This window comes from Ammodytes marinus (genome assembly GCF_949987685.1).
Source record: "Ammodytes marinus genome assembly, chromosome: 7".
NCBI classification, from domain to species: domain Eukaryota; kingdom Metazoa; phylum Chordata; class Actinopteri; order Uranoscopiformes; family Ammodytidae; genus Ammodytes; species Ammodytes marinus.
In genome coordinates, this window is record NC_137211.1 from 12527643 (window position 1) to 12555565 (window position 27923).

Genomic DNA, 27923 nt, shown 5'->3' on the forward strand with positions numbered 1-27923 from the left:
AGGGACGAGAAGTATACATTACATAACAGGGATAATATGCGCATACGCTTAAGTATATACAGGCTGCTCTGCTCATGTCACTGATACAGTGTCATTGTACATAAGCAAAGCACATCTGCATGTTTATGAAAAAAAATACAATATTGCTAAGCAAAGAGAAAAGAAAATTAGGGAATGGGTGATGTAATGTGTGAGTAGGCGGATGCAGTGCAATGAAATCCCCTCCCTATATTACGAGACTGGTGGCGATTGCTACCTGGCATCAATCCAGACAATGCGTCTCTCCATGTAGTCCACAGTGAGTCCGTTGGGCCAGCCACCACTGCCCGTTTCCCTGTGGATGGTGCGTCTGCCTTCCCCACTCATAGATGATGCCTCGATCCGGGGCAGACTAGCATCCCAGTCCGTCCAAAATAAAATACTGCCAACAGAAAAATCAACCGATATGAGGAAGGACGTTCACAGTATTGTCACCAGAGAGCATGTCAGTTTCACAGAAAAGACAGAAGGAGGAATATATTGTTAGCTTAAAAAAAGGTGTTGGAAATTCCATCACATTTTCTAAAAGTGTGATGAGAGCCTCGGAATCCCTGGATCTACGTATGCTTCTTACCCGTCTCGAGGGTCTAAGGCTATGGCTCTTGGGTGTTCCACCTCCCCAGCCAGCAGGGTGGTTCTCATGGTCCCATCCAGTTTGGCCACCTCAATCTGATCCAGGTTGCTCTCCACCCAGTAGATATTTCCTGCTATCCAGTCCACAGCCAGGCCCTCTGGAGTAGCCAGCCCATACTGGATCACTACCTCGAAACTGGTCAGGGCTGAAGTGGAGACACAGAAAGGGGGTCTTAAAAACTAGGATTGTGTTTCGTTCTTTATCATGCATTTGACAGCCGAATAGCAAGCTGGAAAGGGAATAAGATTGATATTTTGTAGAATTTTATAACATTTTAATGTGTGGGTTTTTTTGTACAAAAGCTTGGCTCTTTTATCAAGGAGAGCTAATCTTAAGCCTACACTTATGGGTCATGAAAAACCCCCATAAAGAAACAGTGAATTTCTTTGAATTTTTGACTCTTGTGGCTTGCACTACTGCTGTGTCTCACTGTGGCTTCGGCCAGCAATATCTTCCCAGCCCCACTTCAAACAAACATCCAACACCAGATCTCCCACTCTTTTTATCATTTCCCAGAAACAACGGGCTCTCATGCAGACGCAAGTCCTTTCAGTATTAATTAGAGGGAGTTGGATATGCCTTCTTCACAGTTTGCTTAAAGGAATGCTGGAGTTATTGCTGTGTGTGTGTGTGTGTGTGTGTGTGTGTGTGTGTGTGTGTGTGTGTGTGTGTGTGTGTGTGTGTGTGTGTGTGTGTGTGTGTGTGTGTGTGTGTGTGTGTGTGCGTGTGCGTGTGTGCGCGTAGTATGCCAACAAACGTAAGAGATTCTGAAATGGCTTCAATAACAAGCAGCGGGAGCTGATCTATGAGTTGGTCACAATGTCTCTGCTCAGGAGTCCTATTTTAATGGTGAAGTTTGGAGGGCTGGGAACTAGAGCTGCAGTGTGTTGTGCCTCCTACGCTACATCAGTGTTCTGGCTGCAGTCACGCACAGTGAGTACTGAGACAAATGGGAAGAGACAAAGCCTTCCGTGTGCCCCCTTAGTGCTGTGCTGGGAACCCAACCTTGATTGGCAAGAAGACTTAGGGGTTTTGGAGCAGGAAAGACTGACCATGACCCGGGAGGTTTATTCAGGGTCACAAACCGCCACTGCTGACCACAGCAGACTTTTGTTAAAAAACATTTGGCTCCGACAAATGCATGGCCCGGCGGGAGTTCATTTCCCAGAAACTCTCAGTCAAAAGGCAAAAATATGATTTGCTAGATCACAGAAGGAACAATTCACTTTACTATTTTTATTTTACTTTAAAAAAAGATGACAAAGACAAATGAAATTATTAATATGTATAATAGATTCAGACTATATCCCCCATCACTCTCTCTCTCTCGCTCTCTCTCTCTCCATAACCTACAATGACAGAAACCTTTGCATCCCTGGCAGCCTCACCTCCATTCTCAGACAGTTTCCCTCGGTAGATCTTGTCCTCCACTACGTCGGTCCAGTACAGGGTGCTCTGGTTGAGGTGGAAGTCCAAGGCGATGGTGTTCCGCAGGCCTGGCACCAGCACGCTGAACTCCCCCTTGTGAAGATCAATCCTTCTGATCTCATGGCGGTTAGAGAAGATGATGAAAGGCTTGAAGGGATCTGGAGGCAAAAGAGGTTGTACACGCAGAAGTGTTAGTGTGTGAACACAGTACATCTAAATCATGTTTGAGTCCAGATTCACTAAAACTCCATGTTGATGTTGGATCACATCCTGTTACAGCTGTCTCTACGATGTATTCCCTCCCTCTGTCCTTTGCTCTCGATCCTTAGCCAAAGAGAAATTCTTCAGTTCCTAGGAGTAATTAAAATCTTTGTGCCAAAAAGTTTTTTTTCCCTTACCAGTGCTTTTGCAGCTCTCCATGTCGGACTCCAGCTCCCAGCCTTCATAGCAGGAGCACTTGACGCTGGATTTCTCCTGCTCGCACTTCTGGCTACACTTGAGGTGTTTGGCACAGAAGCTCTGGATCTGGCAGGTCTTGTTGTCGGCTCCCAGCTCCATGCCCAGGGGACACGAGCACATGAAGCCCTCCCCAGGAATGATGCTGCAGTTGTGGCTACAGCCGCCGTTGTCCAACGAACACAAGTCTGCAGGCAGGAAAACAGATATAAAAAGTTGTTAAAGCCTCTGGAAGCCTTGTCTAAAATAGTAAAAATCAATATATGATATCAGCGTTGGATGACTCAATAAGCTTTGCTAAAAATCTGATGGAAATCATTTTTTCATAAATATTATAAAACTTAGACAGCAACTAAAACAGCTTTTTACTGTCTAGACTGTTCGACAGGACTGTGTGGTCGTGGTCGTGGCCGTATCAAACTGTGCCCATGGCAACAGTCATTCTTTTTATAGAACGTTCTGGCAGAGAACTGCCGTGATTGGTTCAAAATACTTACTGTGTCATAAGAACCACACCATCTTAACCAAATTTCTGTAAGGTTTATCAAACTTAAATGATAATGTCTTTCCTTTGGATTGATAAATATGCCCAACTCTTTTCCAATTATGAAACTAACTTCCCAAATTACATAGTTAGAAGGATTTTGTGGATTTGGGTTTACAAGGGCTTTAAATATCAGTATGGAAGGTACAGGGTAAAATATACTTTACCACATAGTTTCTCGTCAGAGCCGTCGGGGCAGTCGTCTGTGCCGTCACACAGCTTCTCGGCGGGCAGACAGATGGAGTCGTTGGTGGCACACATGTGGTGAGACAACTTGCACACCAACGCCTCGCAGTTGTCCTCGTCAGAGTTGTCCTCACAGTCACTGTCACCGTCGCACACCCAGGCCTTGCTGATGCAGCGAGCTGTCAGGACCACACAAATGTTATAGCTGGAGTTGTTTTAAGATAGTTATATTAATGTAGTCAAAGTGATTGGTTTTCAAGCCCTTTCTTAAGAGGTCGGTCTTGCCAGCAATCGGACCAAACATAAATTCATTTCAATTAGATTAACGCAGTCAGGCAAAGTGAACTCTTTGTGAACTAATATAAATGTTCGAGCTGTTGACCTTAAAGTTCTAAAGTCATCTCGACACAGTGCTGACCTTTAAGGGGGAATGTAGCGAAATGAGCTGAATGAGAAGCAGCAGTAATAACTCTCCTCTTTGTATCCAGTTTGTTTGACACATATTAAATAAGCCATAAGGAGCAGCCCCCGCATGACAGACACACAAATACTGAGCATTTCCCAACTTTCTGGTGCAGTAAGTATTTCATTTTTGCATCCTTAAAGGTTCAGTAAGCGGAATGGTCAGTTTAGCTAACTTCCTGTCAGTGACTGCAGTTAGCAGTCCCCTCCCTCGTCCCCACATTAATGCACCCTTTAACTGTCAGAATAGAACTCTATAGTTATACAATTTAACTTCTTTAACTAACATTGTCACCCTTAACCTCTGGTACCTAAGCAAGCTGCATGCATCCTCACCAGAGTCCCTGCAGCTAAACTTGACCGTTGGGTCACACATGTGGGTCACACCCTCGCAGTTGCTCTCATCGCTCAGGTCCATGCAGTCTGTGTCCCCGTCACAGCGCCAGCGCATGGGAATGCACAGGCCGTCCATCCGACACTGGAACTCATCCACATGGCAGCCGCCCGGAGGACGGGTAGCTGGAGAGAGAAAACAGCAAGACAAAGTGTGATAGTTAAGCCAACAAAAAAAGATGGAGTGTGCAGTTTAGCAAATGTCAAAGATGCAATAAAACACCAGTAGAAGTGGTGGGGGGTGGGGGGGGATGAAAAATGACTGGATTGGAATCAAAATAAATCCAAACAACACCTGCACAGAGCACTCACACTTGGCCAAAAAAGTGAGAAGAGAAGCAATGGGCATTTCTAGTAATTAATTAATGTGTAGGTATGCTGTGGAAGCTGGGTTGACAACCTGACACTGAGCCAAGTCAAACAACAATGCCACACGCAGCTCACTGACTGATATCACGGACAGATCAAAGGAACGGGTGAGGAGGTGGCACAATGACATCCCCTCATGGCAAAAGGTCAGCTCTTGGCACGGCTAAAGCAGGAAATGGTTCAGAGACCTTTCAGCACAGGATTACAATGTACGGGGAGGGGGAAGGCGTTAGTATTGCTTTTTTCCTTCAGCTAATGACTTCCAGACTTCAAGCCAATAGAGCCCATGAACACACAGGCCAGACACACGCACACACAGATTGCTCATTAGACCAACAGGTCACGCTGGGCCCTCTTCTTTCACGCTGGGACTTGACAGCAGTTGGCTGCATTTTGTGCATGGATCAAACAGTACATACAACATGAGAACACCCAGTGTACAGCAGCGCGTGCTTCTATGCAGACCGACTGCTGAAGGGAGAGCGCAGCGCTATGATACTACGCTGCCTTAGTCATTGCTATAGTACAAAGCGCTACCAGCTAAACATTTCATATCACTGACACACAGTCAAAACATCTGTGTCGCTTGCACAAGACCATGAAAGAGTTTAATTGTTATCTAACCACAAAACGTAATCACATCCTGAACAGAGCAACAGACAGGATTTTCTGTGAATGATAAGCGGGAGCCAGAGGGCAGGCAGGAGCATGCAGAGCTAGAGGAAATGCAGCTTGGGAGGGGGTAACCCCGTCTTCCTTTTTACAACTGCAAACATCAACATATAAACACAGTGAAATATAATACACAATGCTATGTAAGAGCTGACTCGAGTACGGCTGGTGAGAATACAAACAATGCCGTTATGAACAGCGCTGCCTCTGTCTGGTACGCGCAGTGTTTGTCCCTTACCCTGGTTGGTACAGTTGGCGTGAGTCTCGTCACTGTAGTCTCCACAGTCATTGTCGCCGTCACAGGTCCAGTATTCCGGGATACAGCGGCCACTGTTGCATTTAAACTGCACACTGGAGCAGGAATGGCTGCAGCCGGCTTCGTCGCTGTTATCCCCGCAGTCGTTGTCTGCAAACAAGCAAACACACACACAAGATTTTATTCTTAGTTATTGAATTGTTTTGGAAAATACAGCCTTGTGGAAGGGAAAGGAAGTCTCAGAAGATGATTACCGTTGTCACATCGCCAGTTGATGTTGATGCAGCGGCCGTTGGCGCAGGTGAACTGGGTCAGAGGGAAGCAGGTTGGGTAGGCTGCAGAAAAATAAATAAAAAATTAATAATTCATATGCATATTTGTCGTTTCAAACCAAAACATGTGCTATTCCAGAAAAGAGCAACAATGTGAAGGTGTGGGTAAAGGCTCACCACAGGAGTCTGGTTCGTCGGAGCGGTCACCACAGTCGTCATCCAGGTCACACGTCCAGGAGATGGGGATGCAGCGCCCGCTGGCACAGGGGTACTGGTTGGGTGGGCATGTGCGAGCTGGGCAACAAGGTGTGAAACAGTTAGGTGCTGTAAAAAGTCTATTTTGATATATCCCCGATTCAACACTCAAGCTCACAGTTAGTGGCCACTGTTGAAGAGGACATCCTGGAAAGATCTAAGCAGTTCTAACCCAATGTACCAAATTGCAGTGTACTTTACAAAGTTGTAACTCCCAAACCTTTTGCACAATCGCTTAACTGAATTAAGTAACTTTGTAATCCCCTTCACTTTCTTTTGAAACACATAGATAGTGCTTATAAAATGCAACAAACACTGAGCCAAGGAACCATAGCCATGTTTCAGTCTGTTGCCTTTGATGTTGTAGATCAATACATCCCCTTGGACTGTTTTATAAAATGATGCTGGCATCGTAACTGAATTACTAAAAACTAAGGGATCCCAATAGGTCTGCTTAATTTGCTACTTGTCTGCCTGCCAAAGTACCATGATTAATATCGAATGAAGAACGTAAAATGCTCTTTTGCAGCTTTTTTTACATACCAGAGCAGGTGGTGTTGGATTCATCCTCATCATTGCCGCAGTCATTGTCACCATCGCACAGCCATCGCAGCGGGATGCAGCGGTTGTTCTCGCATTTGAATCGGTCGGCCGGGCAGGTGTGCTGGTCTGGGGGGGGGGGGGGGGGGGGGGGGAGAGCAAAACCCTTATTTTCTTTTCCTTTAACACCAAGCACAAAGATTTTTTTTTTATATGCAATTCAGTCTGGCAAATGATCCTATAATCCTTTAATAGGCTGTCCCTTTAAATTAAATACAAAGCAGAGAAGGACTTCCAGGACAAGAATGGGTCCCTCCCTAATGGTCACCAACGCCTAATGAGGAGAGAGCTGGCCAGTGAATTTTACAGTCACGTTACACGCTGCATGGAAACAGAGACAATCTTGGAAACTGTAGTGTTTCTCTGTTCGGTTCACATTAGCTAAGAGAGAATTGTTCTGTTTATCCATATGTTGCTGTGTAACCATGACAATGACATCACACACTTACGGCAGAGCTCTGAGACTTCATCGCTGTTGTCTAGACAATCGTTGTCCCCGTCACACTTCCAGCGCTCTTGGATGCAGCGGTTGTTCTTGCAAGCAAACTCCCCGGGCTGGCACTGCGGCGGGGGCACGTAGGTGGGGTTGGCTGCGGATGAGATCAGGGAGAGTAGGAAGCAGAAACAGATGAGCCATTGAGCGCAACAACAGCCCGAGCACCAAAGCAAAAACAAAGCTTTTTGGGTTGCCACGGACGGCTTTCATCTCTCCTAGAGTTGCAAAAATATTGGTGGAGGGTTTTTGGAAAACTCCAGATTTGTAAGTGAGTATAATTAAGCTTGCAGATGGAAAGTACAGCCCGGAATTCTTTTCACTCCCCCTGCTGAGTAATGAATTTTCCATAAAGCTCCACACGGATCTTCGGTTGAACCGGTAAAGCTGCTAAAGTACCTCTACAGGTGACATTATCCACATCCAGGATTTGATCATCGGCGCAGCCACAGGACCTGCCGTCAGGAATAGCCAGGCACAGACTGCTACAGCCACCGTTGTTCACGCGGCACACATTGGTTCCTGCGCGCGAGAAAAAAGACCAGACAAAGAAGAAAGGTCAAATAATATTATCGTACCTTACTTATTAGCAAGTTGTGAAATTTGATGGCAAGGGATAGGGGAGACATACCTTGCTGCTGATGTGCATCATACACTCTGATCTCAAAGATGGGCGGCCTTTCATTGCGCAGTAGGGTGACCGTCTTAGTGTCCTGGTCCAGTTTATAGATGCTGCCACCACGGTACTCATTCCAAAAAAGAAATTGTTTGTAATGACAAATGCCAAAGGCGTGGTTAAGCTCCTGCCCCTGATACACCACCTGTTCAAATCGGGAAAGAGAAAGGGGTTAGATCACCCACTGTGTTACCCAAGTTCAAGCGCAAGTTGAGTATTATCCTTTTGTCATCTACAAATACAAAATAAAACAAAAAGTCTAGAAATGCATCCAGCGAGCATGACCAACCTTTCGTTCAGTGGAGTTGAGGTAAACCATCTCAATGCGATCGTAGTAAGCATCCACCCAGTAAAGGATGCCCTGGGGAATATCTAAACTCAAACCGTTGGGCCACAGCACTATCTTGCTGGTCAGGAACACTTGGTGATGGGATCCATCCATCCAAGCTTTCTTGATCTTCCCTCTGTTGCTCTCCGTGGGGTCCTCCTCCCAGTCGGTCCAGTACATCCACCTGGGAGAGGAGAAGAGGCACGTTCAAAAGCCGGCCTGCAAGATAAGCCATTCTGTGACAGCCGCAGCCGTCGAAATGTAGCTCTTGTCCTTGATGCAACATCCCATATAAAAAAAGGAGGTAGTGTCCAAAAATCCATTGAAAACTCAACCGCAACACACACACAAACACTAAATTTAATAATAATAATAATTATTATTATTGATAGGTTTTATATAGCGCTTTATTGCCTAGGCACTCAAAGACGCTTTACAGGGTTCCTGGTTCAATTTGTTCACACAGTCATACCGGTGGGGTAAACTACGAGAGTAGCCACAGCTGCCCTGGGGCAGACTGTGGCTGCCCCAGACTGCAACGTAGATGTTTGTCAAATGACTTTGACAAACATCTACGTTGCAGGCTGCCTCCGAGCTCCAAACAGACTGTCCCCTCCCACTACACTAGCAGTACTATCACAAGAAAACGCAGCTTGAATGCTGCTGCACCCAAATATTATAATAAGGACTTAAACATAAAGTTAATACCGAAAAAGAAAACCAATTAAAAAGGCATCAAAATAACAATCTGTGTCTCACCCATGCTGGGGATCCACCACAATGGCACGGGGGTGGCTCATCTTGCCCTCAATGAGAGTCTTGCGGGTCTGAGAAGCCTTCTCCAGCCTGGCAACACTGATAGTCTTCTTAGGCCCATCATCTGTCCAGTAGAGGTTACCTCCCATCCAGTCTACTGCTATCCCCTCCACTGTGTGAATACCTTGAGATAAGCAAGAGAAACCGATGGGAAAGGGAAAACTATTAGCCGGCCAATTCCCAAATAAAATCAAGAAATTAAGAGAAAATGATATGGAATAACCCAAATGAATTATAATTTTGCAGCATCCCGTGCAAGGATATTATCTCATTCTTACCCTCCTTAAGTATGGTGTCTCTCTCCGTGCCATCTATCTTCTGCCGGCCAATAATGTAGCTGGTGGCATCCGCAAAGTAGATGAATTCACTGGCGGCGTGGAAATCCAGTGCTCGGGGGTTCATAAGGTTCTCAATGGGAATCATGTACTCATCGGGCACCTTGGCGTTCATGTCCATGCCCCTGATGATTCCAGGGCGACCCTTACCATACACCAAGAACAACTCGTGGTCTGGTTCTAAAGGAGAAAAAGACAAAACGTTCTCAAACAAATGAATATGACGGCTTCTTTTCAGCGGTTTTGTAACCACTGTTACTGAATTGCCATCACTAATGGAAAGGCATTCATTGATGTTAAATCACTTTTTTTTCCTCTCGGTCTTCGCACACTTACTCTTGCAGGACTTGCCATCACTGCCAAGGCTGAATCCAGAGCGACAGCGGCAGGTGCGGGTCTTGTGACTGTTGCTCAGCAGACAGATATCGGAGCAACCTCCAGCCTTCCCAAACTGATCCAGGGCGCATGCATGGCTGCGCACTAAGCCAGGAGAGAGAGAGAGGAGGGGGGCGTCATGTAATGTTAACTAGGGGTACAACAATACACGTATTCGTACCGAAACTACACAATACAGGCCGTACCGAACCATACCATACTGCAATACGTAATTATGGCGTAAATAGCGTCAAGATGGCGTAAATATGCCAAATGTGCAGGCCTGTTTTGATGCCGGAACTTGTTATTTGAGAAGTATTTAATTAACTTGAGACGGATCATAAGAGTCAGCAGCTGAGATAAGAGCTAAGCTGATGTGCCTTTCTTGAGCGAGTACCTTGCGGTTGGCGCCTCTGGTGGTACACGTGCAGGGCGGCTCCCCGGTCCACCCGTGTCACCACCTGGAAATCGGTGCTGTTGAAGCGGTTCACGCGGATCACACTGGTCTTGGGGTTGAGGTTGCCTTCGTCCGAGTTGGTGGCATACAGGTAGTTCTCAAATACAGTCAGGCCGTACAGGTGCTCAATCTGAACAAAACAGTGAGACAATGAAAGCAGCAGAATTAAAAGTGTGCCTGGAGTTTCCTACCAAAAATGCTGGTGTTCTTGGTGGAAAAGAAAAACAGCTCATGCCGCATGAATCATGGTTTATGTACGAAAGAGTATGAGGGCCGCAGGGAAGAAAAAAATGAGGAGGAAGAATTTTACTTTATTCTTTCGATTCTTTTTTTATTATGCACTTCTAGAATAAAGACCAAATACAATATTGAGAAGGAAAAAAAAGTGAGAGGATGAAGTTTTTTATTATTACGCACTACAAGGATAAAGTGTTCTCAAAGTGCATAGTAAAATATATACAGTATACTTTTTTTTTTCTCAATATTGTATTTCGTATTTATTCTCGAAGCGCATAATAGAAAATATAAACTTTGCACGGGAGCAGCATAATGGCTCCACTTCCCATTGGCTGTTAAACACAGAGAGGGTTTTCACTTCTATAAGGGTCTATTCTTCAAAGCTCTCCTCTACTGTCAGAAAGATATATGGGCTGGGTTTATATTACCTCTGACTATAACACACACACACACACCACTCTCCTCCCACCACTGCAGTCCTGATTTCGTTAAGATCATTACTCAGATGGAAGTTTGGGCCAAGCTTTGCTCGGCACAGACTAATATGTTTAGAGAGGCACTAGCCAGGAAAATCACAGTCTTTTAAGCAATATCAATCAAGGAAATAAAAGGGACTCTTCTCGAGGTGAGGCATACTCCCTTTGCTTAGATACACAGGAGGAGACAACTGGTTAACTGTACTGCCTTTTAAAGATGATGAGATTAAATCAATGATGATACAGATTTGAAAAACAGATGTGTGTAGTCGGAGGGAGGACAGGAAAAAAAAATGCAATAGGGAGTCTAGGGGCCATAGCTGTTTGGCTACGTTTAACCTTTTAAAAGATGGCGAAACAGTCTTAAGTATATATTCTGGGGTGAATATCTCAGCCTATGTTTGGATGAAGTTTTGTAAAAACCCATCCAGCCATCCTTTTAAACCTCACCAGCAGGCCCTGGATGATGGTGTGTCTGTTCTTGCCCTCGTAGTCCACCACCTCTATGTAGTCCAGGTAGGCGTCAGCCCAGTACACCAGCCGATTAACCAGGTCCAGTGTGATGCCGTGGGGGAAGACGATCTTGCTGTCCACCAGCTTAGTGCGGTTCTGGCCGTCCATGTCACAGCGCTCCACCCTGGGCGTAGAGCCATAGTCTGTGAAGAACACTTTGCTGTAGCAGGAGGAGAAGGGGGGAGCAAAGACCAAGAGTGGGGTCAGTTAAAGGTGCACTATGCAGTTTCAGAGGAGGGAGGATTTGTTTGCATTAGCAGGGCCCGCAGTTAGTTTACAAAACATATTTTCCCTACATGTAATTCTTAGTATTGAACAATTATATCAAAATAAATAAAAACAAAAATTACCTTGAGGAACCTGGAACCAAACGTAAGACTAGAATATGTTTGTAAACCAAACTGTGGGCCCTACTGCTGTAAACAACAACAGTGAAACAGTAACTTTTAAGGAAGCTTCAAACAGTGTTCCAGGGTTCACATTTTCCTGTGAGGAAAGGTTTGTTTATTCAGTAATGAGAATATACCTTAGAAAATGTTCACTTCTCTGACACACCCAAAGTTACATAGTGCAGCTTAAAGGAAAGTAATAACAAGAGTAAGTAAGTATGGCTTCAAAAAGTATCAGTTTTCTTGACATTACACCATTTGGCAACAAATGTTCTTAAGTCATTATAATGGATTATAAAAAAAATGCACAGTCCAATAAAGAAAAAAATAGGGAAGTGATACTTTGGAGAGAAAAAAGGGAATGAGATACCAGCTTTTCAGTATCAGGAACTTGAAACAGTCAACGTGCAAGTTCTCATGCGGCAGACCACAAGTATCTGTCTAGGTTTGCATCTGGGAGGAAGTCAGTGCTTTGATTTTTTTTGGATGGCCGCCTGCTTGGTCAGCAAGTCATCTGATCATAAAAAAAACAGCATTTTTCCTCTTGGGCGTTACTAAAAACACGACACCTGAGGGTAAAGTGTTAGGTCAAGTAAAGAGTGGAAAAGGGAAATGCACACAGACCCCATGGCCGGGTCCAGCGCGATGCCTTTAGGGTTGTACAGCTCTTGGTCCAGCAGGGTCACACAAGTCAGGCCGTTCTTGTTGCAGACAAACACCCGGTCGTCCACATCATCCACAAAGTAGAAGTTTCCGGTCAGCCAGTCAATAGCCATCTGCTCCACATCTGAGGGACGCAGAGAGGAGAGGACGGAAGCATTAGGAAAATAACAAATGGGGAGAACAGTCATATATCTTGGTGATATAGCAGCCTCGTTTCAAAACAAACTCATTTTATGATGCCGTGACCCACTCCTTAAAGAGTGCCCACCACACTCTTGAAAAACAAAACAATAGCGCTGAATTAATGAGCTTCTGTGGTCTTAACTGCACCGCACTATTGGTTCTAACAGTTTGCCCATTTCCAGCTCTCCACTTGTCTTTGATTAAAAAAAGGCAAGCAGGACAGGGGGGAAGTGAAAGAAACACAAACAGTGACAGATAAAAGGGTGAGAGGTGAAGGCATGCACTTTCTAAGCTCAACTCCTTTCAGTGGTAATGAGCAGCAACACAGAGCTGCTGGAGGGAGAGAGGCACTCGAGACTCTACTGTTAGATGAATTGGAAGGCATAGTGTATCATGAAAGTATGAATGACTCATTGTTTGCACATACTACAGAGGACTTATACTATGAAAGGAAAAGTCGGTCAAAGTTTTACCAGAACTACCTTTAACTTCTCATGCACATTGTGCCTGTGACACAACGTGGCTCTCCTTATTAAGCTTTCCCACATAAACCGGTAAGATAAACAGCTGTCACTCAAAAACTTCACATAATTGTTCGATTGAATAAAGATCTTGTGACTGTGAGACCATAATATATGATTCACATCAAACTATTCAATGATCCTTGATGCCATATATGGAAGCATCTTCTTTTTTAAATACTTTATTTTTGGATTTTATTTCTTCTAAAGGACACAAACAAACAAGTGAGAAAGTTAACACACAAACAAAAGATAAAAGAAAATTAACAACTAACATGGCATACTCCACTTAATAGGTTTCTAAGGACATTGTTTAAACCAAAGGTAAATGTTAAGCAAACAATAAAAAGTCAAAAGGATGCCATGAATGTCACTTCAGCGCTGCTATATAGTCCAGGAAAGGCTGGTATCTCATTATTTCAAATGATGCCAAGTGTTGGGCATCTTTCCCTAATTCAACTGTTTCCCTTTTTGTCTCCTCTTTCTCTCTCCACAGTTGAGAATATTGCACACTGTGAGTTTGCTTACCTGCGTGACCTCCTCATCAGGTGAGCTTCCATCATTCTCTAGTTTTTTTTATTTATTTTTTTTATAATTCTTTTTATTTGGAAATGTTTATGAACACATTCATATTCTGAGCATACAAAATGTATGCTCAGAATATGAATGTGTTCATAAAACAGACATATCCATAGTTTTTTGTTGTTTTTTGTTTACATACACATACGATATGGAAGCATCTTCATTTGCTTTTACACTCATTTCCTATATTTTTTTTCTTCAACTTTGCCACTGATCAGAGAGGGGAGCAAAAAGTACACAGATTTATGTCATGGCAACACAGAAAGAGGACACATGAAGATCTGCTATTTTAGGGATCAACCTCAGTCAAAGTGACCTGGAATACTGTCGCAACACCTCTCAGAAAAGGAACTTGAAACTGTGTAACCCCACTGCTTACTGAGCAAACGTAAAAGAAGAAGCGTTTCAGATCGAGACCTGGGTGATGTGTGTGTGTGTGTGTGTGTGTGTGTGTGTGTGTGTGGGGGGGGGGCCTTGAAGATACATACAGCCTTGTGTTTGAACAGCTGCCGCCACACTTGTTTTCATAGCAGGACACTGTATACACACATGCACATCACACGGGCTCACTACACATACAGTATCAAAGTGACCACACATGCCTCTCCAGTTAATCCAAGGGTCAACTTTGAAGTCAGGGTACAGCAGTGGGGTATCACGCCATTTACAGTTGAGCCTGCTGCAGTCAGCCTTTCCCAGGGCTTTGACCATTCATGGGAGAAAAAACGTCTGCACTGGAGCCCCCCCAAAACAATGACACTCAAAAGACAGAGCCAAAGCAAACTCCACAACAGAGCCTACACACATCTGGGCCCAATGTAAATCTCCCCACATCCACCCCACCTACCAACCAACCATACACACAGCTTCAAAAGGCATGCCCCAAATGCTTTTTAGCTATAATAAAAGCAGAGTCAAGTAGAAAATGGGAAGCCATAGAGGATGGGGTTGTGGACGTTTTTGGGGGGAAGAAAGACTGAAAGATGCTGATGGTGAAATAAATGAATAACACAAAATGTCCTGGGGAACCACCAAACAGGAAATAAGTTATCAACAGTCGTTAGAGGAAGTTGCCATCTCAAATCCTTAAAAAAGGGAGTAACTGTAAACACATGAGCTGATTAAAAATAACTGTCAAAAGAACTCAAGGAGTGACTATAAACCATTCCAAGATGTTTCATGAACATTAGAACCAAGATTGTGAAAACGGGGAAAATTTGTCATGGAGTTGAGAGGAATAGCAATGCTCCCAATGGTATCAGCTATGAAACCAGACTCCTCTAAAGCGATCCAGCTGGAAGAGCGGCTGCACAAGGCATTGATTAGACTCATAAACAGAGTAGAGAGCCAGTTGTGCAACACGGTGACTATGGCGTTGTGTAACAGCCTATGACTAGTGGAACTCCTTCGGAGACCCTGTTGTCGGTTGATCACTCAATTCAGCTTCTGGTAAGTGGAAAGTTTGCTGGGAAACTGAATGACCCACCCCTTTCTCCTCATCCAACCACCCTGCCCTCGCAACCCCTCTTCACTTCCTGCCCCTAAACACCTAGCAGCTCACACTGCTCTGAGTAAACGTTTCACAAACTGAAGGGGGTCTTACTGGCAACAACAAGCACGCTTTCTGCCCAAATAGCATTGGTATTTACATACAGAGCCACAGCCTATTTAGTTCACCAACTAGTCACACACACCGGCGCCTAGACTCGGGGAATAGCGCCACAAACTTTGTAATTGAATGTTATTCCCTCTATTTACCGTGCCATCGCAACGATTACTATATTTACATGTTTGTGTAAATCATAAAAGGAATCGTCGTAATGCGGCTTTCGTAATCCTTTCCCGGTGCCAAAAAGATCCTATTAATCTGTACTAAACCCTCTTTGACCTCTCCTGAGCACAGTTTTGGAGTTTAGCGTTCATGATTTTCCATAAGGATTTGACATATGACCTCTATTTGATAGGATATAATTTCTAACAGTTATGCTACAGGCAAATCCCCCTCTGCTACAAGTGACAGAGAGAGAGGTGATTGGCTGGATATGGGTGACCTGATGACAGGGTTTGAGTGACATGATTTCATCTGCAACAGGAGACATGTTCTCTTTGGATTCAGGTGACAGCTGAAACCTTAATAGAAACTAGATGCATCTATATCTAGTACATTAAAAGTAATAAATAATAAATATCGAGTAAATAAAAGTAATAAATAATAAATAATAGCAATCAGATTTTTTCTCATGGAGGGATTCCTACTTTATACCTACGGACTTTTGATCGACATGCTGAACCTGTGTTTCTTTATTACCATCCTGTATGAAGAATGAAAAAAAAAAGGAGTTGCTCAATGAAATACACGGTGCCAGCCCCCACCCCCCCCCCCCCCCCGTGGCTAAGTTGACTGCCACATCTAGCCCAATGTTTCTCAAACTCAAGGTCCCCTTCCCATTGCACATTTACTTTTCCCCAATTAAAATACAGTAGTAGTAGTAATTTTGAAACTTATCTTCAACAAAAGGACAAAGGAGAGGGAGCGAGCAATGAGGACTAGCGGATGGACAGAGGGACATAGTGTGAGGAGGAGGAGGAGGGGGCTGGTCCCTGCTGTGGACTTCCGCTCAGAGTGTGGAGAGGATAGGACGGTTCGTAGTCTCTCTGCTATCCCTTTTATCTTCACAGTCGAGAGAATCACGCATGCAGGCAGAGCAGAACCACATCTGGAACCCTCGTCTACTTATCTGCCCTGCTCCTCTCTGGCTCCCAGAAGCTATAAATCACCCCTTCTTCTTGTGTGAAGTTCTGCTTTAACCCTCCGCCTCCACAGTTTCATCCATATCCATCCAATCCTCTAAGTCTGCCCACCAGACCTTTTAGGAGTGCCACCTGAGCCTTGCTGCTTGTTATAAGACACTGCAGGGAGCTGACAAAGAGCCCAATTATATGATGAGAATTTGCTGGGAAAGAACAAGTGAACCTTGAAGCAAAGCAAAGGAAAATGGGTTAATCAAGTTCACATGGGTCACGCTTGAATAAAAATCTTAAGCAAACGACAAAGAGGGAAATCGTACAGTTAATCCAGCAAATGGCCTTTTTTGACTCAGATCAGATCCACAAAATTAACATAGAGTTTTGCACTCTTATCACGGGTGAAAGCAAAGACCGATGTTGCATAAAAAATATGGAGTCAGCCAAAGTGCATAGACAATGTCTTGCCTTATTGAACGTTTGCTTCCTGACTGACTTAGGAGAGAATTATATCCAGCAACAGACATGACTAGACTAGACTCATACTGTCAGGGTTTTCCACATTGTTTTAGAGTGAAGGTGGGCCACTTAACCTGAAATCAAGAGCAACTCCACTGACATCTTAATATATCTTTTTGCAATAAAAACATGGACCTTCAAAGAGAAAGGGAGCCATTTGACACAGTCAATGGCTTATATCTAATGAGTGCGGCTATTGCTTAGATCAAAGAGACAAGATGCAACAAAATCAAAATCTGGGTGGCTAACCGCTGCAGCTGAACAATTTCCTGGGGGAAACCCTTAATGCAAATCCTGAGAGCCACGTCCAAAGCTAATATGTCTCACAAACAGCTCACTTTGCCCTGTTGGCCACTTGCTAAAGTCAAAAATAGAAAATCTTGATCCATAAAAAGATAATATGTCACTAGGTAGTCGGTGCACGGGTCAAAGGTATTTGAGTCAATGTATGTGTCTATGTGTATGCCTGTGTGTGTGATTGTGTGCACGCTCGTCTGAGCTATGAGCGTGTTCAAGTGACCTGACTGGACAGGACGCGAGACGGCTGGAGGAATGTAGGGGCTATTCAGGCTGACATAACCCAAGGAGGAATGTAAATACCATCTGCATGGCCGCGCGTACACACACACACACACACACACACACACACACACACACACACACACACACACACACACACATCCAAGGTACAGCAAATCACTACCTTCTCCTTCTCTCCCTCTCATTTGTTCATTTTCTTGCCTCCATTGCTTCAATCTTTCTGTCAGTGTCCCTCTCACTTCCACCCACTGCCTCTATTTACCCCTCAGACCACTTAACAAAGCAGTGAATCAAAAACCTATAGATGTGAACCAACACAATGAGGACGAGGCAGGGATATGGGGCTACTAATTAGAAGATGGTGAATAAACTGGAAAAGAATAAAAATAAATTGGGTGGCAGGGGTTCACTGAGCCTTGCCCCGGCTGTCAGTGGTGACAGCAGTTACACATGCTTCATTTTAAGTGGATATGAGCTGTAGCACTCATCAAGTCACCCCACATATCGGGGTCAAAGCACCCGGCTTCTGAACTTGTTTTCTTCATGTCTGTCGTTCCACGCCTGGGGCCGATTCTCAAGGGAACGCTTCCCCACAACACACACACACACACACACACACACACACACACACACACACACACACACACACACACACACACACACACACACACACACACACACACACACACACACACACACACACACACACACACACACACACACACACACACACACACACACACACACACACACACACACACACACACACACACACACACACACACACACACACACACACACACACACACACACACAATCCCACACCCTCTCTTTCATGTTTTGTCTACATTTCTGCCCCCATTCTTAGAGAGTAACGTCCCTGTCAGCGAGGTGAATAAAAACAAACCTTGTTGTCAGGCTTGTAATCAGAGATAAATCATGTGGGCATTATATGAGTAAGTCCCTCAAGGGGAAGTGTTCTCATGCTGTGTATGTTAGTCTGAGTGTGCGTCTGAGTGTTGCGAAAGAGAGGAGATTCTGGGAGTTAATCTCCAATGGCACTGAGCACAGTACTTAGACAGGCCAGACATTGCACTTGTCACTGTTAAAGGATTTGTTTTATGCAATGTCTTCCAACCGAAATGGGACTAGGAACGATTTTATGGAGAATTGCAATAAAATAATTACGATATGTTGATCGTGTTGAATTTCCATTATTGGGATGATCACGAATCAGGATAATTGAGGAATATTTTCATGAGTCACGCTCATGATAACTTGCTAACAAACAGTCTTGCCTAAAAACACCTTCCAGAACAAAACATAAAGCACTGGAGTGGACCAATGAAGGCTGAGAGCAGAAGAAAATCTAATGCCAATTGTCATCATATCAAAAATAAATGAGCGGAGGAGGAATACGGCCAATAACATTAACGTGCATCAAACAAGAAGAATGTCTAAGCCTCTGAACAGCTCTGCACAGTCAGTACATATATCAAGCTACACCGTAGGCTAGTGTTTGCCTGTCAAGAAATGTGCGAACCTACGCCTGAAGGCATGCTGGCAGCCTTATATGTATCATATCACTGTAAGTAAGCACATCTACACATCTATGGGATGATTTAGTGGTGTGTCAGTGCACCTCTGTTCTTCAAAAGATAAACCTTTTGGAAAATGAAGCTGGACTCAGCGTTTTCCACTTGGCACTTTTATGCTGGTATGAGCAGCTTTCTGGTTGGCGGCTGTATTGCCTCACATCTTACATTTGACTGAGCTAGCAAATGCAAAGTTGACCACTTGATTCCCGAGGCAAAGTATAGAGAATTTCACACGGGGTGAGCTGACAACTTGAACCGATTACCCGAGTGCTGCTCGCCTCCTCTTATGCAAGGCAAGGCATTTCATTTCTCTTTCGCTGGCGGTCTACAACTGAACTGTCACGCCCTCGGTGTGCCCCGACAACATTTTTAGTAGAAACATCTTGTCAGCAGAAAATACTATTTTCTATGAGACACAAGCGTGTGATGATAAGTAGAATCATTTTCTTTTTTTGACAGGATTTCTGTCAATGAAACTTCTCTACTCACGGTGCAGGCTGAGGGTGATGTTGATGGTGCGGATGTTATTCACAGTCTTGAGGTCAGGGATGCTGGCACACTTCAGCTGGGTGGCGGCAGGTGTGTCCCCCACATCTATCCAGCAGACAGTCTCCTCTGCATAGTTGAAGTCCATGGCCATGGTCTGCTTGGTGGGGATGGTGGGCAGCCGGGACGTGGAGCCACTCAGAGAGGTGCAACGGATGTCATGGAGGTTAGCGATCAGCAGCATAGGCAGACGATCCACCGGGTCTGGGGAGGGTGAATCGGGGGTGGGACAGCAAAAGAGGAGAGAAGTCAAGGGTACATACAATAACATTGCTCATACATTGTACACCTGTTACACATTCCACATCTCACATGCTTAAAAGTCAGATGGTGGTCCGGCATCAGGCACACCTCTGTGGGGAGCCATTTCCAAAAGAGAAATAAATCTACTCCGATGACCTGCATGCTCGGTCTTTGCTGCACTTACTCAGCACTTACAATAACCTTACTCCTTGTGTGTATGTGAGTTTGGGCGTGTGTGCGTGTGTTCACCATTTTTGGCTTTGCAGGAGCGGTTGTCTGGCTGCCCCAGGTAGGCCTCCACACAGCTGCAGATGTAGGAGCCCTCAGTGTTTGTGCACGTCTGACTGCACGTCCCATACACATTGCATTCGTTGAAATCTACAGGAGAATGACACAATGCATCAACAGACACAGTGATTGAATACTTTTATTGAGATTGCACAGTACTTAGTCACAACTTGTCGCATTGGGGTGTACTTGGACACAATATTTTCTGACACAAGGTTAAGATAAAGCAAAATGTCACTACCAAACACTTGTCCAACACACAAGTGTGATGGATTAAAATAATTCCAATGTGTGGCAAAAGGAAGTGTGATAAGATGATTTCATGACTTTTACTTGAATAAATCACCCGCTCACCTTTGCACGCCTTTCCATCTGGAGCAACTTCATATCCATTGCTACAGTAGCACTTGGGCCCATCATGAGTCACAGCGCAGTCGAACTGGCACCCATGGGACAAACAGTCTGGTGCCTTTTCTGAAGCAGAGAAACACGGAGAGACAGAACACATTAAATACTGTGGAGACTAATGTGGAAGGGGGCTGGGCCCTGCATACATATCAATAGCTCTTCAGAGGCAGTGGTTTAGAGAAATACATTTGAATACAATTGTTTAAGTCTGCTTTTCAACCATTATTTTAATCCCAGCGCAATCTCCACAGAACCATACTGTTATATCCCTTTGCATCTAAACTGTCTGTGTGTGTGTGTGTGTGTGTGTGTGTGTGTGTGTGTGTGTGTGTGTGTGTGTGTGTGTGTGTGTGTGTGTGTGTGTGTGTGTGTGTGTGTGTGTAAAGATGTCTAGGCTAGGGGAAGATTGGGAAAGGGTACCACCACCACACAGCTTTTATTAGCTACAAACCTCCAGTAAAGTGCTGTGACACTCTTGAACTTGAGCTGATAAAATCTTGCATCACTCCCATCGCCTGCATCCACTGAGAACAGGGCTGTGACCTACACTGTGGGGGTCAAGCCACCAAGAGTTAAATAAACTTGTGTATGAGGTAGTAGGTATTCTGATGCCCTCTCATTTATAAAACAACATTCCTTGCTTTTTTGGTGTCACTCTTTCTATGTCACACATGCAAATAAGTAGAACTTCCTCTCTTCAAGCTTTTATCTCTGAATAAGGTTTACCGTGGATATGAATTATGACAAGCGTGTATTCTCAAGCTGTCGCCATACATAATAACAAGCCCTAGATCCCCCCCCCCCCTTTGACGCTCCAAGGGAGCGGTCAGAGCAACACTGTATCAAATCACTTAACACTCACACACACTCCACGCTGATCTAAAAGTGCTGAAGTTTACTCAAAACTTGAGCAAAGCTGATGAGAATATATCTCATCAGCAAAGCTGATGAGATATATTCCCAGGGACATTCACAATTGTGAATAAGTTAAAAGAGAGGCTCTAACTAGCACACTGAAATGTATGGCGGTCACGGACACACTGTACTTACAGAAGCTAGTGATAGTATGTCTGTTAAGAGCGGAGATTGGACCGGGGGATAGGAGCCCTTATTATATAAAGCATGTGGCGCTCTGAGCCACAATGACCCTTTTGTTGTGGCCCTGCTGAAAGGAAGAATCCCTACAGCAAATACTGTGGCCCATATCGAATCCATTCACCGAGCCTCACACTGTGAGAGGGACCACAGGCGACTATAGAGTATCAAAATACCCACAGAACACACCTCTGTCCAGGGTCATTTGTCCCATTTTGTACCCGTGTGTATAGCTATGGGTGGGCAATGTGGACAAAATATTTCTCTTATTACCTTGTGATGATGCATAGTATTCAAAACACAAAGTAAGTTTTATGAGAACAAAATCAGTTAGTCGATTGATTTTTGAAGAAAAAGTCAAATTTAAAAACTCGTACTTTAAGAAGGTGGACATGAGAATGTGACTGATCATACAGTAAGATTTGTGTTATGATATAATTATTCGAGCATATAATATATATATATATATGTATGTCGCTATATAACTCACTTCTACCAGTAGCTTTACAAAAATGCATTTGATAGGTAACAGATAAATGATCACTTAATATTACTCCTTTGATTCACTTATTTCAGCGGTGAAAGAAATTCCCTTTGATTGGGTTTCTGGAATGTGAATCTTCAGACCCCTTTCTTGTCCTTACCGCAGAGAACATTTGCAGTTGTACGATAGGAGGGCGAGCGGAAATGTGGAGAGAAGAACAGAAAACAACCGGAGAGCAGAAGAATGGAGATGAAAGGAGAAAGGGGGGTGGGAAGAGAGGAGAGAGGAAGGCAGAGCAAACGAGTGTATACAGGGCTCAAGGATATATGGAGTGGTTAGAAAGTTCCAGCTCCAAGCAAACAAGCAACAGCAGCGTGTCAGACGTTTGACCGGGGGTTAATGAAGGAGGCAAACAAATCACAGTGACACACTGGAAGCCTTTAGTCCTAAACAAGCATGCCAAAGCCATTGATCCTGTTACTGCATGGATGGCAACCCTCAATTTCACTCCCATATACAGTAGCTATATAAAGGGAAGCAGGGAGTGAGAGCATAGGGCTGTTTGACAAAAAAGCTCACTAGACACTAGAAAAAACTGATATTTCAGACGATATCTCACATTTTTACACTCGTGATGGATGTTTATTCTGAAAATGTGTCCACGACTCACCCGGCTGTATGGTGGACCAAGGGGTGATTGATGGGTGATAAAACGTTAAGAAAACTAACAGACATACAGAAGAGAAAAGAGGAAGTGCTATTTGAGTTTAAAAGATATGAAAGTTGCATTTCCGTCTAAAATCCAAATCACAAGGCTGACAGGGTGATGGGTCCGGTTGAGTCAGACAGGGAACGGGTGGTGTCATGGGGTCATGGCTGAAGTTACACAACAAAAAACGCCACGTCTGAATGATTTCATTAACCTCACTCATTGAAAAAAAGATTAGTTCATCTTTCCATCAGCTGGCTTATTGACGAATCTCTTGCATTATACTAGAAAATCCAAAATATAATAATAGATAAAGTCTCTCTCTCTACATTCCCATACCCAGTCAACACCGTACAAACAGGCTATTCCCGTGTGTGACATTTTGAAGAGAGGTAATTCCCAGGGACATTCCTACCTTTTTTGTTCTCACCGTCTGGGAACACGTCTACACATGCCCAAGTCCTCTAGCGGACAGGAGCCTACGGTCTACCGAAACACAAATTACATGATTTCTACGACTTCCACTGAATGGCTGTACCCAATTATGCTCATTTTGAATGGATACTCATACCGTAACCTTTCACATCATTGCAGGGAGGGCCAAGCAATGAGTAGTGCATTTATTTGTAGGTGTTTGGAGCTGCATAGTCAAAGGGGGCAAAGTAACCATATGCAAACAGAAGCAGTGCAGCAGCTTGAGTAATGAGCAAACAGTAGCTATCGCTGTCCCAAACAGTGGCAGCATGCTGCCCCAGACGCCTAACCTTAAACTCACACAAATACCAGAAACACACAAAGCACACAAGCTGTGGCACAAAACAGCTCCAAACACAGAACAGATTTAAAAAAAAAACATTACTTGAATTTTCTGAAATCGACGGCCCATTTTGATTTAAGAAATACACTAGTTTAATTAACTGTAAGGTCTGCACACAAAGCAATGGACACTTCTAAGAAAGGCAATTAAAAACAGTTCTCTTCATGCAGGGTAACTATTACTGCAAGACAATGGAAGCCCATTGCATTCATAAACAATGGCATCATGCCAGTCCAATAAGCAGGGCTCCATCTTTGAGATAGTAAGGAAAAAAAGGAAAAGTTCTCAAGAGGACTAGCATGAACTTATTTTCTCTCCCATATCAATCAGTCACTTCTGAAGGAGACAGGTCTAAAAGGCCTTAACCCCACACTTTAGAACATTGTCAACATATGCGTTTACAAGCTCTTGAGCAAGGCACCAAGGGCCAATCCCTCGTATATGTATAATAATATTTATTGCAACTCAAGAATGTTCTGAAAGGATAACTAGATTCTGCAGCCAATCCAATACAAAAATATTTATGAAATGTTTACTTTTCATGAGAATATGATCATTCATATTGTGTATACAGATACACACCAACTAACTTGGCTGATCTGCTTAATCTGGAATGTGTGGTTTGATCAGATAGTAATGCTATTGGTGTACGCATGTTCACATTTGCTTTGGTTTTGTTTGAGCAAAAAAGTCAAAAACCACAAATCAAGCGTATCTGAACTTTTGAAACATATTGCTGGTATCAACCACCACATCACCAATCACAGTCCCTGTCGTTACTCCCTTGCGAACATTCCACTACAGAAGAAACAGCGCCAACCAACCCCAAGCCTTGCTGCGCACTGTGTAAAATGCAGAGTAAATGTATTTCAGCAAGATAAAATTCCGGCCTAGCCTACCTTGCTGCACTCCCCTTTCTAACTCCCTCTTGTCAACAACTGTGCCAGAGTTACTTGGACACACTGACTGACAAAGTGTGCTTTCAGACATCAGTGTCCAGGTATACTTGCACAACCTGGCAGTTTGTACAAGCAAACACTAGGATGCTTGTGAAAAGGCCAGGCCTTTCCCTGAAAAGAGGGGAGCTCGCAAACAGCAATGCCACAGGTTTCTGGACACAGTGCTGGTGTGTTGCTGTGTGTGCGGGGAAATTGGTGTGCCAGGGTGTGTATTTACAAGAATGTGACTGTGTGAGTGTACATTTGTGTGCACATGGCGCATGCATGTACACACCCTTTGAACATGTAGGTGTGTGTGTGTGAGCTAAGGTGTGTTAACCAAAGCCAAGGACAGCTGGACTTGTGTCCTCTGAGCCGGGCAGTGCATGTTGTGAAGCGGATGACATCATCAATGTGTTCTGTAAAGGCCTCTCTTGAGATTGTGACCAGTGTGTGGGATACCAACACTCTCACCCACTCTGCACAACCGTCAGCAGCTCAGTAATGCTCCAGTGCTTTTGGACGAACCTTTTCACACTTAACTTTCACACTTTTTCATGATCGTAATAAAATCACTGCAACTTTTGAATCTTATAGCTCAACTATATGCGGAAATTGTACTTGTTTACTCTTTTTTACAAGTAGTTCAATAACTAAGGAAATAAATATCTTTATTCAGCACGTGCAGAAGAGATAAGGGGAAACAAGAACTACAGACATTGTTTGAGAACTTGGCAGACCAACCCTTTGGACTCAAGGACTTGAGTCCACCGCGACCTTAGTGTTTGTTGATTGTTAATATTTGATCAAGTGAATTCATATTCTGGGAAAGGGATATTGATACTGAATTGCACAATGCATCACTACTGCCAAATAAAACATAAAAAAGCACACAGGTGTACACAAAAAACTAAAAGCACAAGTGTATTCCAACATGAGCTGCTGCAGCAATGAACAAGCAGTACAGGGACAGCAATATCTGAGGGCTGCCAATACACTGAGGCAGTCTTCTGTAGGCCGACTATGTTTGCTCCTTTGTCTGCTGCAACAAAGGCCGACACTACAGACCCAATACGTTCCATCTCTCATTCTTCTAATTAATATTGGAGGATTTATAGGATTCTTCTTCTCGAGCTGCATCCGGGGTTGAATGCTCATCATACCCACAGGGATTGTAGGGGGAAACAGCCTCATCGCTGAGCCGATTTACAAATTAATGACTTTTTCCCCCCAGAAAGAGAAATTCCATTGTAATTGCACAAACCAGAGCCAGCCAGCTCATTAAAAATGGGCCCGATAGAGGAGATTATTGAATAGAGATTGGATAGTTTTGGATGGGATGACAAGTACATTGCTATAGGGAAGAGAAGCTGGGCTGTTCGCCTTTGACCCACAACAAAAGGCACTCTTGTCTATGTGCGACGGAAGAGTGAGTGAGATAAAATGATGATGAGGGCAAAGTGTTTTTGCAGGAGATGTAGATTGAAGTGAATCAGATGGTTGTGCTTATTACCTCTGCAGTGAGGCCCCTCATCCCAGCCGTCAGTGCAGTCAGGGACCCCGTCGCACAATTTGCTCATGTGGATACACACATCCGGGTCCAGGCAGCCGATTTCGTTGACAGGACACTGGTTCACCCTGTTGTGTGAGCCTAGAACAACAGCAACAACAGAAGAAGAAAAAAACACACGTAAGGAAACACAGCAGCAGCACATAGCAAGACTTAGGGTCGAACTTCGAACAAACAACGTAGAACTCAAATGCAACTTGTTCAATACAGAAATGGATACATTGGAAATTGGAAAGATGTTTAATATTTTCATTCGAAACTCATCATTATAACCTTTATTATCAGGTCGTAAGATCATGATTTTTTTTTTTTTTTTTTTTTCTCAAGACATTTTTTTGGGGGCATTTTTATGCTTTATTGATAGTGCAGAGACAGAGTTGAAATGGGGCAGAGAGGGGAGCGACATGCAGAGAACGACCGCGGGCCGGAACCGAACCCGGGTCCGCTGCTGGCCGAGGCCCATGGGGGGGACGCCTTACCAACCGAGCCAAAGGCGCCCCCTGTTTTGTATCTTTTAAGCGAGTGAGAAATTATGACTACGGAGAAAGAAATGTAGAAGAGATGAGAAACACAACAAAGCATGAAAGGTGCAACAACCAGCATCAGAAACAACATCCACCTTCTTTGTTCAATGCAAAGCCTGTGTGATAAGTGAGAATACAGTGCTCAATGTTGGGTCGACTAAGGTTTAGTGGAAGGACAGGTGATATGGGGTTTGCTCCATATACAGTATGTTTACCATGGCTGCCTTACCATTTATTTGATAGTACGATTTTGGTAATCTCTGAGTGGGTGTAATTTAAGATTTGACGGTTCTCACTCTAGGCAAACTCCGACCATACAGAGGTTGTGAGCAATCGCTCACATTTGTATGAATGGGTACAAGAATGAGCTATAAAAAAATAATTCTCCACACTTAACAGGGCATCATAGTGACTCAAAAATATTAAGTCTTGTTAAATGTTTCTCGTCACAGAAGTAGGTTTGCTTGTGCCTATACTGGGTGAATTTGCTGCCATTCTTAAATCCGAGCCCATTTGTCTAATTTTAATACTCACTGCAGTCAGGTTCAAGACTTTCAATTCATTTCTTGTGAGGACAGCAAGATAAATTAACATAAAATATTCAATTTAGTCTCCCAATGTGCTCACTTGGCAGATATAAAAGGAATACTCAGTCCATCCAGAACATACAGTATATGCAGTCTCTTCCTCTCACTCTTCTCTCTATCTCCCCTGTCAGCCCACACTGCAGAGCAAACCGTTTGCTTTGGCTGTTTTTTATTCCTCCTCCTCTCTCTGTCTTTCTCTCTCTGTCTCCCTCACTAACATCTGCTGACCCATTTTAGAAAAACACTGGAAGCAGAGAATATAAAGTTCACCTCCTTCACAGGAAAGCCTTTGTAGAGTTCTGTGGTTTATGTGTGGTGCTGGATGAGGCTTTGAGAGGATGATATTTGAATACATGAAGCCTGAGTTACAAATCTAGTTTCAGGTGCACCCCGAAGAATCCTCCGACACAAAGTCTTCAGTGTCTGAATATTGGGCAGTCAAAATAAAATTTAATTTGCCTCTTTATTCCCGTCTCATCCGTGCAACTCAAGTTTTTCCCATTTTGAAGTGAGGCTCTGAGGATAGAGGGTGTCATCGTTTATGTGGTATGGATTGTAAAGCCTACTGATCCGTTATTTTTGGGAAACGAAAAATAAAAACTGACTTTACATGAAATTGAGTACGAGATGCCTTCGCGTCATGCGCATCCAGTTGAGATGTGGGAACTCACGAGGTCTTTGAGGAAGATAAATTTAAATTGC

The 27923-nt window shown here is 43.9% G+C and overlaps 1 protein-coding gene across 1 annotated transcript in view; it reads right to left on the reverse strand.

Moving 5' to 3' along the window:
- The window catches only part of LOC307253055 (low-density lipoprotein receptor-related protein 1-like), an 87368-nt gene that overhangs the window by 34174 nt on the left and 25271 nt on the right, over positions 1-27923 (reverse strand). Inside the window, exons 3-26 of the mRNA XM_080030897.1 lie at positions 26054-26191; positions 20444-20563; positions 20051-20179; positions 19502-19762; positions 12286-12448; positions 11210-11432; positions 9987-10176; positions 9551-9694; positions 9158-9394; positions 8823-9003; positions 8025-8247; positions 7691-7880; positions 7459-7581; positions 7016-7156; positions 6510-6635; positions 5889-6005; positions 5694-5774; positions 5422-5589; positions 4086-4268; positions 3269-3466; positions 2500-2745; positions 2062-2259; positions 614-818; positions 257-421 (exon numbers count right to left, since the gene is read on the reverse strand). Coding sequence (XP_079887023.1) covers positions 257-421; positions 614-818; positions 2062-2259; positions 2500-2745; positions 3269-3466; positions 4086-4268; positions 5422-5589; positions 5694-5774; positions 5889-6005; positions 6510-6635; positions 7016-7156; positions 7459-7581; positions 7691-7880; positions 8025-8247; positions 8823-9003; positions 9158-9394; positions 9551-9694; positions 9987-10176; positions 11210-11432; positions 12286-12448; positions 19502-19762; positions 20051-20179; positions 20444-20563; positions 26054-26191 — 4150 coding nt within the window. The remainder of the gene's footprint in view (positions 1-256; positions 422-613; positions 819-2061; positions 2260-2499; positions 2746-3268; positions 3467-4085; positions 4269-5421; positions 5590-5693; positions 5775-5888; positions 6006-6509; positions 6636-7015; positions 7157-7458; positions 7582-7690; positions 7881-8024; positions 8248-8822; positions 9004-9157; positions 9395-9550; positions 9695-9986; positions 10177-11209; positions 11433-12285; positions 12449-19501; positions 19763-20050; positions 20180-20443; positions 20564-26053; positions 26192-27923) is intronic.